General features: G+C 35.0%; 1 protein-coding gene across 1 annotated transcript in view; it reads right to left on the bottom strand.

Annotated features, from left to right (window-relative positions):
* CDH9 (cadherin 9) overlaps positions 1-14070 on the bottom strand; it is a gene marked incomplete at both ends in the record, with an annotated part of 67296 nt that overhangs the window by 4664 nt on the left and 48562 nt on the right. Inside the window, 4 exons of the mRNA XM_083880036.1 lie at positions 8364-8485; positions 9859-9995; positions 11289-11542; positions 12835-13022. Of these exons, the coding sequence (XP_083736162.1) occupies positions 8364-8485; positions 9859-9995; positions 11289-11542; positions 12835-13022 (701 nt within the window). The remainder of the gene's footprint in view (positions 1-8363; positions 8486-9858; positions 9996-11288; positions 11543-12834; positions 13023-14070) is intronic.

Raw genomic sequence — 14070 nt, 5'->3', positions numbered from 1 at the left:
CTGAGGATGAAAACACCCAAACAAACAAACCCAAAACACAATGCAGAAACAGCTGAGGGGTCTGAGTTTAGCCCATTGACTTTCCAGAAGCTCTTACTAAAACAAGTACAAAATATTTTTTGTAATTCTTTTTATTTTTGAGGCATATTGAGGAACCTGAAGGGTAATTTGTGAACATCAGCCTTGCACAAAATTATGTGACTGTGCTCAATGCAGGATTATGCAGTTTTTCTAAGTGTAATTAGAATAATAACTACATATAAAAGTATCTTCATTTTTAAAGTATTTAATGATAATTATTTTTTATTTTTTAAAAAAATTTAGCTGTTTCACAAGATTAGTCAAATCCTTGTTTATGACGAAATGTCCTGTTTAGTTTGTTTCTAAATCACAGTTTATTGTCAATTAATTTCCAATGTTCAATTGCTTGTGTCTTTCCTGTAATCTTCCTCTGAGAGTGTTAGTACAGAAAGCAAGACCAGGATTGGATTTAGTTTTAGTTTTCACAGTTTAAAAATATTGCTAAAATAACCCAAAACATTTTGAGTGGGCTGAGATACCAAATTTAAATGAGAAAATTTTCCTTTCACTTTAGCACAGATTTGAAAGGACAGAAGAAATAGAAAAGTAGCAGTGAGAAGAAGTAGAATAAATGACAACATTTGTGCAGTTTACAATTACTTTCTGAAAAACTCAAGGAGAAAATATCCTGCTGCAGTATCAGAAATTGTAGTTGGGTATCTTGGGTCTTATGAGATCTAATCAGTGGGCGTTTGTAAGATTTTATTCCCTTCATGTGCAAATCACACGGAGAAGTACAATTGTACCAAGCACAGAGGAACCTAATTACAACAAATAATTATTGTTGAGGGTAAGGCTGAAGAAGAAAAAAACCCCAGCCTTATTACCTGATCTAACTATTGGCAACATAAATTGAGAAGCAGCTGTTCATCTACCAGAAAAAATGGAAGATTAAAAAAACAATGAGAAACCATGATTGCAGGTGAATTGTTTCAAATGATGAATAGGTGACAGGAAATTAGAAATCTTATCTAATTAGGGATTTTTTTTTTCAGTTATACAGGTGTAAATAAAAGACAATGATGTCAATGATAATCACCACAGAAATGAAAGCGATGTGGCTGTTTTTAAGAATCTTATTTATATGAAAAAAGTTAGTAGTTTTTGTATACATTTTGTGATTTCGTTTTGGAAATACATTCACCCATTTTGATGCACTTATGGACATTGAGTAATGATTGCTTCCCATCAGGACTGCAGAGCAAGATCTCTGATGCTGTAAGATTTATGACAGAAGAGTTGTTTCAAGAAAATTACTTTTACTCAAATATATTTCAAGCATATCAAGCTTAGAGAAGACAAACCCGTTCTCATTATTTTCTTTCTTTCATACTTTCCCACATGAATGAGCACAGTTGAGAAAATACAGCAGTATTGTCACTGTTTTGAGGGCTGTCTATGCATGTGCATGAGGATTTCTGTGTATTTAAAAAAACAGTGTCATACTCTCCAGTGGATTTACTAGGTCAATTCAAGTTTTTAAGGATCACTTTTCTTTGAGAGTAATGAAAATTTAAACATAAGCACTGACATGAAGTTTTCTGTTTTATATTCAGGACAAGGTGTTTGTAGTAGTTTGACAATATTAAATGAGTAGCAAGAAGAATTATTCCCAATGGGAACATTTCTTAATGATCTTAGGACCAGTGCTCTTCAGCCATGCTGTTTACCAGTGTTCTGACAATGACTGGTGTCTTGGGACAGATGTTCTTTAATATCTTTGTCAATGATGAAGGCAGAGAGATCAAGCGCACCCTCAGCAAGTTTGCAGATGACACAAGGCTGAGCAGTGTGGTTGACACAAGAGAAGGAAAGGATCCGGCCCAGAAAGTCCTGGGAAATCTTGAGAAGTAGACCTGTGAGAATCTCACAAAGTTCAGCAAGTCTAAGTACAAGGTCCTGCACCTGGGCTGGGGCAATCCTAGACAAGAGCACAGAATGGGAAAAGATGTCATTGAGAGCAGCCGTGCAGAGAAGAACTTGGGGGTTCTGGTGGATGAAAAGCAGGACATGAGCCAACAATGGGCTCTCAGAGCCCAGAAGACCAACAGTATCCTGGGCTGCATCAAAAGAGGAGTGGTCAGCAGGTCAAGGGAAATGATTCTACTGCTCTACTCTTCCCATGTGAGATTCCACCTGGAGCATTGCATTCACATCTGGGGTCCTCACCACAACAGATGTGGACCAGCTGGAGCCAGTCCAGAGTATGGGAACAAAGATATTTAGGGGTATGGAGCACCTGTCCTATAAAGACAGGCTGAGAAAGTGGGGACTGTTCAGCATGGAGAAGAGAAGGCTCTAGAGAGATCTTATTGTCATCCTCCAGTACTTTAGAGAGCTTATAAAAGAGAGGAAGATTGACTTTATGCACAGGCAGATGGGAATAGGACAAGGGGTAATAGTTTTTAATTAAAAGAAGAAAGATTTAGGTTAGATGTTACAAAGGAATTCTTCACTCAAAGGACAGTGAGGCACTTAAAGAAGTTGCCCAGAGACACTGTCAATGATCCATCCCTGGAAGTGTTCCAAGCCAGAATGGATGGAACCCTCCTCAGCCCAACCAGTCTAGTGGGTCAAATTCCTGGCTATGGCCAAGGGGGCTGGAATTAGGTGGTCTTTAAGGTCCTTTTCAATCCAAATCATTATGTGATTCCATGATCCTATTTATTTATTTCATGATGAAGACAGAGCTTCTGTTAAAAGGTTTGGCCTTTTGCCACTGAAATAATTTTTTTTAAACATGGGAACAGTTCAATTATAATCCTGTTTCGTGTTGTTTGGGTTTTTTGTCCTGGATGCTGTGATATTAGGGCTATGACACATCACAGTCAAAACAATGATTGTAGTTTATGTTCAGGCTATTTTATAGTTACTTGTTCTCATGTCTGAAAAGTGGGTGAGGGGACTGCCTAGAAACAGATTCCTTATATGTATCTCATACATCCTCAGGCAAAGGCTGCTGTTCAAGTTGTTTTAAAGACAACAAGCAAGTAGAAGCTGGGTGGGGAAATTCTGAAATATGAAGGGTGTCTGTGCACTTCAGAGCATGCTGTTAGCATTTCTGAGGCTGCATTTGTATACATAGAGTGGTGCACACACAGAGTCTTTGGTAGCAGTCTCAGCCTTGGGAATGTCTTTAAAAAATACAGGAACCATTAATGCACATGTTAAGCTTTATCAGCACAGAGGCCAGCATCATCTGGATGCTTTTAAGATGGGCTTTTCAGTGTATGCTGGCTTGGCATGTCATGCAAATAAATGGCTGCTGCACTTTGGCCCCAAGGTGTACTCTTCAAAAACTACAGCCATATGCTGTGTAAAGTTCCTTGGAGAAACATGAACAAGATGAGGTCAGGTTAAACATTTCTACAAATAAAACAAAACCTGAGACGAATAGAATGTTGGCAAAGAATTCTGCCACTACTTCTTTTCAAAATAGTAATAAATTGGTGGTAGTTATTTTATTTCTAAACATTTTTCTTTTTCAAAATTCCTTGTTTCAAAATTCACTATAAATGGTGAAATATATCGCTTTCACAGAAATTTAAAGACGGTCAGTGTTGTAGATTGCCTTTCTGAAGTTTTAATACAACATGATTATCATACAGCATGGAAATCGAACTTCCAGTCACAAAGACTACTGGAGAAAGATATTGTTAAGCTAGAGATACAGTAACAACAGATGAATTTGTTTTTTTCTGTATGTAACAGAAGAGAGGAGCAGGCCTTAAATCCACTTCAAGAATTTGGGCTTTCATTTTTGTTATATCATGCTCTCAGTTAAACCTCATTGTTGTACAACAGAGACATAGACTTAAAAATATCACTAAGCACTTGAGAAAAGAATGTCTGGGAAATGTTAGTGTTTGTTTTTGTCTAATATTTTTAGAAGTGGCACAGAAGAGACTAGAACAAATTCTGGAAACACTGGCTTTCTTGAAAGTTATTGAACTTGTTTGGTGCTGCAAGTGTTTCTCTAGGAATCTGGAAAGATCTCACCACTTTGTCTGCAATAAACTATGGGGAAAAAGATCTTGTGACAGAAACTGTGTTTGTCAATCATGAGAACAGTGTGTGTAAATGTTATGGGGAAATGATGGAAGAACAGCTTTGTTTCTCTGATCCTTTCTGCCTCCTGCCCCTTTTTCTGCCTGTATGATCTGATAGGGTCAATCACTAACTAACCTTGAATGCATTACTAACAGCAAGTGTAGATATATGGGACAAAGATTATGCAAAAGATGTGATGATATGGCCCATAGGAGTATTTCAAAATCAATCCAGCTGTCAGTGGATGTCCCTACTGTCATTATGTGGTTTGAACGATCACACTTGTACAGACACAGTTCTAGGCTATACACCTGCAAGGTGCTAGCTGCAGAAAACAGCCTCTATTATGCGGGTGCAAGCTTGAATAGATGCCTGCCACTTAACAAAACGTCATGTTCAGTAATGCAAAGCAGTTTGGTTTCCAGATCTTGGCTCTGTTCCACAACTGTGTTGGCAGTTTTAAGCAGGAGTGAATGCTTATCAAAAGTTGGAAAACTCTCACTTCAATTTTTACTTTAAAAGACAGACTGTTAGCATGGGTCTCTCTCTAAAATAAGCCAAAAGGTGTCTACCTAGTGAAGCAGCTACAACGTATATAAAGTCATGACTGATAATTAGCAATGCACACTTGAGAAAAAGTGTTCTCTCTCTGCTCTACTTTAAAAAGCAAGGGAGGGTATGGAGGATAATGAAAAGAAAAGCCAGCCAGGTCTCTGAAGGAGGACATGAACTTTCTACATTCTGATGTCTGAAAGCCTGTGAATGGCAGGAAAGAATATAACATCAGAAGGGAAAAATAGTGACCCAGGTTGTTTTCTTGATGGGTGTTGAAATTAGCTAATTTTTTGCCAACAATAAACTATGAAATAAACTATGGAGCTAAATTTTTACCAACAAATTGTCCAGTGAAATCAGTCTCCTTCTCAAGTATATCTTCCTGGTTTCCATGGAGAGTACTCATCCTCTAATCCAGCTAAAAAGACCCAATTAATTCCTATGACAAGGGTGTGAGAGAACTTGTACCAAAGCCTTCCCCACAACAGTCCCTAGGGCTTCAGGATTAAGGATTTGTAAATTGCATGAGAGGAAAACTGCTTCCTTTTCTTTAGCCTGTGTACCAGCCAATGGAATGAGATTCTCATGGTGACAAATGTGTTTCAACCTAATGAGCATAGATTTTTATTAACCTTTTGTGATAAGGTCTCTCTCCAGTCACACCATTGTTGTTTGGAGACAGAAGACGAGGAGAAACTCTGTAGGATTTTCTTTCCTCTGACCCTCCTAAAGCTTTCTGAAACACACAATGAGTGGAGCCTCTAATGTCTGTTGATGCTGAGAATGAGTAATGTTGCTCTGTGGCAGAGAATATTTGATCATTCTGATGCTTTCTGATGCACCTGAGACTTAGAGTACAGTGTGACTAATAACTGGTCCTGGTTTAAAAAAAAAATAAATTAACTGAATATATTTAGCCTCTCAGTCTGATTCTTTTGTTATGGTACCAGATGTAGTACCAGTGCTGTGATATGTCATAAAGTAACAATAGTTATAATCAGAAAGCTGCTTTGGGTGATCTCTAAAATAGGTTGGAGTAGTACCAAATGAACGTATTTTTCTATTTTTCTTATATTATACAGGGACTACTAGATATGGGCAATACAGGTTCTCTGGAACTTAGCATCCTTGGCCAAAATGTTCAAGTTTGCATTTATATATTCATTGGTATTTTTTAAGCACCAAAATAAAAATACTCTCATTTACTGAAGGTAGTCTGTCTTCTGAAAAGCTAAGTCAATTATGTGTAAATGCCCAGACATGAGCTCAGCTGCCTCTCTTGAGGACCCCAACTGTTAACAATTAGAAAACCAAAATGGATCTCATTTTTCTATAGCTAAACTTGGTGCACACTCTCTTTCTGGTATTTTTGTGGGTTTTTTCAATGAGGGAAAAGAATTGCTGAAATTACATTGGTAAGTTAGATGTATGAGAGGTCTGAAAAACAGCATGCCTATCTATCTAATGAGTCTCTGTCATATCTGTTGTTAGATAAGCACAGAATTTACAAGAAAGGTAAAGGAAATTTCATACATTCATGGATAGGTCATTAAGTATGCTAGACTAGATGGAAATTGGATTAAGGAAATTGACAGCCAGTATGCCTAGATTGAACTTCTTCAGATATATGGTAAAACATGTTTGTTGGTTGGCAAAGTTGTGCAAGATTAATTTCAATTGGATCTTCATTTCTAAGGCTTTGAGCCTTTCTTTGTGTTATGCAATTAAAATACATGACTTGCTTTTCTACCAATCATCACACCGAGATTTTAAGATTTATTTACCTCAGTTTTGTCTTGTACAATGAGACATTGTTACACTAACAGACTTTAGGTTCTATGGAAGCTGTTTAAACTTAATGGCTAGAATTATCTGAATGCATCCAACATGAAAAAGGCAGGTTCTAAATCATAAGCTAAAACTATATGGGTCTAATAGCGAAATGTTTGGAGAATTCTTGCACCTTCTGTAAGGTTTGAACTGTATTCTTAAGTGGTAATTTATGTCACTGGTTAAGACAGGATGATGTGATCATAAAACTTAGCTGTTTTGAAAAGCACTCTTTTTTCATTTTTCTGATAGGATTCCTTCCACTGTTTTAATTTAATTCATCACTGCCTTTGATATGTATATTTGTCTATTTATATAATTTACATGAAAAATAGTAAAACTTTCTTAAAAAAATAATGAAAAAAAGGTCAAATAGCTCTTCAAAGGGAAGTGATTGTTTGATCAAAATATCCTCTGCCATTTTGTCTGAATTTTGATCTTATATGTAATGAGTGAAAAATAAATAGAACTTAATGCAGTCTCCTAAGAATCTATTGTGTCCTCTTTTTTGTCCCTGTTTTTTTCCTTTTTTTATCTGTTAAAAAATTCATAAAACATCACTTGAATTGCAATTGATATATTACATGTTCTTGCTCTGCATAGAGTTCTGCAGCATCTGAAAAGCTAAACACATCTCAGGTAGCATCTATGCTACTTTTGGTGAAGGCTCTGTGACTTAAACAAACACTGGGCAGAAAATGAGGTAAAACATGAGCATAGTTCCTGATGAGTGTCCATATCACCTATTTTTTATAAAGTCTTTAAATATTGCATGGCCACTGTGCTCTAAAGAAAAACAAAATATTCTGATCCTTCTGATTATTTTCACATATTTTCTGTGAAACCAGCCAGCTTTGGCTGATGACAGCCTAAAGCTTGTGAAATATGAGGATAGACCTAAGTTGTTCTTAGGGCTTCATCCTGGCTTGTCTCTCCCAGAGTAGGAACCCACTCATGTTTGTGCTAGTGAAAATAATGATCTCATGTTTTATCTTCCAGTCAAAAATGAGCAAGTCTAAAGAAGAGGCTCATGCATGGTCTCAGGTCCATTTTGCAGAGATAATCTTTAAGTACCTATGCACTATGAAATCCAGTTACTTTGTAAATACTTTCAGAATTAAAAACTTTCTTCACAGGATTTAAAACTGAAGGACTGACTGGCATTAGCATAAATAGATGATGCCATAATGGTAGCATTATATTTCTGCAATATGCTGTCTCTGAGTTCTGTTGGTTTATCTACTTACTCAAATCCAAATTATCACTTCGTTTTATCTTCAATTTTTTTTCTTGTCTCTTAGATTTTTACAGAATTGCTGAGGTAGTTTAGAAAAGAATATACATGACTTTGACCAGACTCAACTCAATACCAAACTGAGTTTTAACCTACAATAAAAACAGAAGCATTGCCCTTTATTTTTGAAAAAGTTTGGTTTTCAAGTCTTCTTTACTGAGACATAATAAAGATTTTTCTGTTTCCTGTACTTGAAGGTGTAGCTACATTAACTAAGCCAGTGATAAAAATCCAGAAATAAATGGAATTATTAAACAGGGTAAAACATTTTGTACCATTATGCAAAACTATTTCTGAAAAATGTTTTCTGATATTAGAAATGGAAAACCACCTTAAAGTATCATTTTTTATTATATCCTATGTTATTGTACTAGAATATTATCCTTCATCTTTTCTGTCCATTTTGAATCAGCTTGCATTTTCTGCAGAAGATAGGAAATGAAGAAGGTGGTCTAGTCTGCTGCTTTTCAAACTAAGACATGCTGAAGTCTTCATGATGGCACTGCAGGACAATTTCCTTACAAGTTCTTTGGTAATATAAGTATTGGTTTACCTGTCCCGCTTTTGCATTCTCACAAACAAATGTTTCATAGTAGTTGGCAAACTCTGGTGCATGATCATTTATGTCTAATATCCGTATGAAGACAGGTATCTGGCTACTTTGTTTAGGATTATCTGAAAAAAAAATACAATACAAAGAGATATGTATATGAAAATAATCCAATACTTTTTTTTAATAGGTATAAGAAATGTTAAATTTTCTTGATTGTGGTAAAACAATTATATTTCATTTTCTGATGACATACATTACATATACAAAAAAGTCCTACTTATAATTGAAACAAGTTTTTCTATTATTATCTTTTATATATATATATAAATAATATAAAGTAAATTGATTTACATTATAATGCAGGTCACTGAGTTGTTATGGAGTTGTATTTTATATATCAGTTCAACAAATGATTCATTGCAAAAGTTCTATGAGGTTGAGCTGTTAGGAACTTTTCAAATCAACAAAGCAGTAAAAGAATGTCAGTCAACAACACCACCACCAAAACCTCGCACAAACAGAAAATCACAAAAAAACCAAACCAAAGTTGTTCCTTTCTCCCCTAAGTGTAAAAAATAAAACAATATAATGATATATGCAGGATATGATCATCATTCACACTTCAAAAACCTCCAAACTCCAGTTATTGCCAGTGAGGATTCTCACACTATCCATATTGAAAATGTAGAACATGTTTGACCAAACAATAAAAAGCATTTAAGAGGAAAAGGTAAAAGATAGAAATCTTTCTGAAAATGGGGATATGATTCATCTCTCCATATTACCCCACTCCCAGACTCTAAAGCACACTGACTCCAGGGGAATCTATAGAAGAATAAAGAAAGGAAGAAAAGTTTTTCACTAAAATCAGCATCTGTTTCCTCCTTTGATGACTGTTGCCTCAGAAAAAGCTAGTTAAGACACATCCATACCTAAAGGCATCTAACAGAATAGTAGAGAATCCAGGTGAAAGATTTAGGGCCAGGGTTTACTTCAGACATGGAAGGCAAAGAATTTCCCTAGTCTTGGCTACAAACAAAGCCACTTTCTGAGATAATTTAAATCAGTTGAGGTGAAGCATAATTTGTTCCCATTTCAGAGGTTATTCTGAAAATGTATTGCATGTCAGGGATTTTTCTTTTTTTTTTTTCCTGTCTCCAAAGATTTTCCCAAAGACTTAGCTTGGGATAGAGCCAGTGCCTCACACCTGCACCAATTCGATGTAAATTCTCAGGGAACCAGTTAATTTGTCAAATGTAAAATGTACATGATTTTGTTGAGCCTGAGAGTTCCTAAGTATCTTTTTAAAAATGTGCAAAATGTATCTTAAAATCACAAATTGGACTTTTATATGTGTGCTTAAAGATGTCTTGTCTATCAATAATATCTGGATAAGAGCAAAACTAATGAAACAAGATAAGTCATAGAAACTGTAGAATTTCATTATTTTCTCAGTTCAAACATTCTTCTGATATATATTTTATCTTTAACTTACTGATTTCAGTTGCTATTACAGTGATGTTGTGCCAGGGAGTTTCTTCTCGGTCAAGTGGCTTTGAGAGGAATAAGGATCCATTTCCGGAATAGATGTTGAATATTCTGTCAAGGTCAGTGTGTCGATCTACAGAATATCTGCGAATATATAGTAAAACTGAGCATTATTATCTCCCATTGCAGTCTCCAGTTCAGCTCACAGCCACCTCTAAATTTTTTCTAATTTTAACTGTGCTTAATCAAGACTGTTTTCTCTACAATTAACCTAAGCTTTCCCACAGCTACCTGCATTCTAAGAAACAACTAGTGAGCAGGAGGAAGAGCAAATTATTATGTGGGCGGTTTTTAGATTGATAATTGAAATTACATTTTAGCTCATAAAGTGAATTCTGGAATAATAACTAAAAGTGAACATTTTTAGATAAGATTTTTTACAATTAATTATTTCTTAGAGAACTCTGTTACCAAAGGACATACATTGCAGACACAAGGAAGTATCAATTTATAAAATCTATTTTTGTGGTGTTACAAGGACCACAAAAATCAACAGAAAATATTTCAATTAGTTGTTTTAAAAATTTTCATCTTAAAGGGTTTCTTGTTTTATGATCTTGTTTTATGATATTTGCTTTCGTGTTGTTCTTATCCAGTAAGGAAAAACTTGTTTTATAGCTGTTTTATAATCAGCCTAGTAGTTGGCAGTCATTATCAGGTTACATTGAGATTTTCTACATATTTTACTTTAAAACATTTTATTTTCTTCCTCCTGTCACACCTCCTACCTCAAAGCATACTACTGCAGGACATAGAAGTCTTGTTTAAAAATGCAGAGATCAATTTTCATAATCACTTGCATGGTAAATACACAAATTTAAGTGCTGTATTTGTCACTGCAGATAATAATAGCAGATTGGTAGCAATTACAGAAATTTCACAGTGCTGAACTCTTGCTTCTAATTGTTATAACTTTCTTGCAATCATTTCTTCTTCAATATACTCTGATCATTAAATAGTTAGGCTATGGAACATAGATGTAATGTACAGAAGTCTGACTGTTCTCAAGCATCATGGAGCATAGAAATACACCATTTGGAGTGTTTTACAGGGTATAAGTGAATAATTTTATGAACAGCTTGGTGAAACTACTAGAAGATGCTGCCAATTAAATGCTGACCTCTCTCTTTTTTTTTTTTTTTTTTAATCTGGTGCCTATAGACTGTTCTTCCAAAGCATTGTCTGCACTGCTCTTTGTGCTGACTGTATTTACCTTAACAAGCTCAGACAGATATTTCTCTTTTTTTTTTTCCACTTTTTCACAGTCCCCCTGTGCTTAATTACCTAAACAGCCTCTTAATAACTTGCACTCTCATCACTCTCTGTGTATGAGACTTGACCCACATCTAAAGAATTTTATGTGGTATAATGTCTTACTTTATTGCATTCTTTGCCATATCTGGATCTTGGGCTACAACCTGCCCAATAATGCTTCCTTCCTTGGCATCTTCATCTACCTCTATTAAATACCAGGGTCTGCTGAACACTGGAGGTTCATCAGTGTCTTCAACAGAAATTTTGACTAAAGCCGTGTCTTTGAATGGCCCCAGCTGAAGAAAACGAGGATCAGGATGAGTGTTGGTTGCTTCTACTCTTAGGGTATATAACAGCTTGTTTTCAAAATCCAGATGCTGAGGAGCAAATAATAATAATAAAGAAAATTACATCATTTTACAAAAAAAATGTAAGTTTTACAACACTGAGTGAAACATCTTTAGGAGCAAAAGCTCTAAATTTTAATCCATCTTAGAGAAGATGAAGTATGAGGTATATTAAATCTTATTATGAACATTGAAAAATAAGGATTATTATAGGCAAGGCCATTACGATTCCTCTACCTATTAATCAGGTTTTCTCAGGTTCCTGTAAAGAACAGGAGTCTTTGACCTATATAAAAATAGAAAGAAAGAACCAGGGAAGTTTTACACAGTACACAACAAGGAGTTGTGTAAAGTCTTATTTGTCTCATCTCACTGGTAGTAAAAAGAGCAATTATTCCAGGTCTTAAACCTTCTCTGTCCTATTTATAATTTTCTTTATTTTCTTTTACCCATTACCGTCTACCCTTGCCTGTTTGGCACTAGGAACAATGTAGACTTGTCCCTGGTTTCCATGTTCCTCAGTAAAAAGAAAATCTGTGAGTCTTGATTTTCAATCTATGCGACATTTAAATCATGCATATCCATATATGCATATGTAGGTAGACATTCATACATATATATTTATAAACAAGTGTATGTGTTTCCAAATATGTTTATAGATCCGTATTTTATTTAAAGGTATTTATCAATTAATGTTACTGATTTATTTAATAACATTAGAATCAAAAAGAGTGTTCAGAGTTTAACAGGCTGAATTCTGAAAAACAACCAATAAATCTGTCAGATGCGGTATTTTGAATTAGATTTCTCCAAATGTCTTTGTTCTTTGGAGTTTCACTGACATCCTGTGTAACAAGACTGGACTTAGACCAAGACAGATTCTAGGTACTGCAGATAACTGTCTGTTGAACAGATTAGAGAGGGAGAGTTTAGCCTTGGACGTGCAAACTCATCAAACTCCAGGTAAGCCTCCCGCTCTTCTAAGTCTTTCCACAGCAATCAGCTGATAAACCCCCCTGTGAACTGCACCCCTCCAAGTTTTCACAGCCCTAATTTGAAAGTACTGTGTGTGAGATTCTATATATTGAACAGACAGCAGCCACTGAAATATTGCTTTATGTGAAGTGACATGCCAGTAAATTTCCCTTGAGACTTGAAAATAACAGATACCTGCTGAAGAAAGAGAAGAACAAAACTAATACAACAGCTCCTTGGCAGCCTGACCCCTTGTGAGATTTACCCTCCCTTCCTCTGGAAAAAGAAAAATAACCGTAACACCTGAAGAGCTAAGTACATATAAAAGAGAGGGAGAAAAAATAAACCTTTTTGACAGTTATAATCCCTTCCTGTGTGTCCTTGTCAGTGATGATATCAAACATGTCTGATCCATCCCCATTGGAGATGCTATACTCAATCTCTGCATTTTCTCCCACATCGGGGTCATTGGCTTTAATTCTGCCAAGAGGAGTCCCAGGTGGTGCAGATTCAGGAGAGCTGAACTGGTAGGAGCCTGGAAGAGCAAAACCAAGCATTTATTGTTTTGAGAAACTTTTTTTTTTTTTTTTTCTGAATAAAAATAATCAAGTTCACCTAGATTTTAAAAGTAACTTAAAGTTCCAAACATTGTAAGAAAAATGCTGCTAGTCATCCCACTACACTTTAAAACAGGAGTCAGAGCTGATTGACAAACTGTCAAAAAAATTTCAAGTTATTCTTCAAAGCCATTTAATATTGTGCTTTTTCTTTTTTTCTTTTTCTTCAGCTTTAAGAGACAGAGATGCTAAACAATAAGATACCTGTTCTTACCCTGATTATTAACAGTATTTTTTTCCCTCTAGCAATGCTCCTAGATAAATTTAGAAATAGGAAATGATTTTGTTTTTGTTCTCTCAACGTACAAGAGTTGTAGAAGTCAGTGAAGATTTTGGAAATAGACTAAAATAAAATACCCTTGTCTTTTAATTATTTTGAAATATATTCAAGTAAGTATTCTGTTTGAAGATAATCAATTCAACTGTTATTGATAATACATACTGAAGAGGCATGGTAAAGAACATTTGGATACACATTCATGCTAATTACTAATGCTGTTTTTATAATCAGAGTCTTCTAGAAAGAAATCTGATTACACAGACACTACTCTTGCTTGTGTGTATGAAAAGTGAATTCATATGCATTTTCTGACAACATTTGTTAAAAAAAACCTGATTTTAAAGACATGCTGCAGCAGAAAAACTATTAATCAGGTGGATTTCTTGACCAGTAAGAAGCAGACATTGAAGATGTTTCATCACTTGCAAGACAGGAAAAAAAAAAAAAAAAAAAAAAAAAACACAAAAAAACAAAAAAACAAAAAAACAAAAAAACAAAAAACAAAAAAACAAAAAAAAACAAAAAAAAAACAACAACAACAAAAAAAAACACAAAAACACAAAAAAAAAAAAAAAAAAAAAAAAACAAAACAAAAAAAAAACCCAAAAAACTCCCCAAAACCCCACAACACAAGGCAAACTAATTCAGTATTTTCTGTTATTTGTTACCAAGAAAATGTAAAAAAA

The sequence above is a fragment of the Zosterops lateralis genome (assembly GCF_965231275.1).
Source record: "Zosterops lateralis genome assembly, chromosome: 1".
NCBI lineage: Eukaryota > Metazoa > Chordata > Aves > Passeriformes > Zosteropidae > Zosterops > Zosterops lateralis.
Note: the sequence above shows the minus strand (reverse complement) of the source record. Positions and strands in the feature narration are given on the sequence as shown.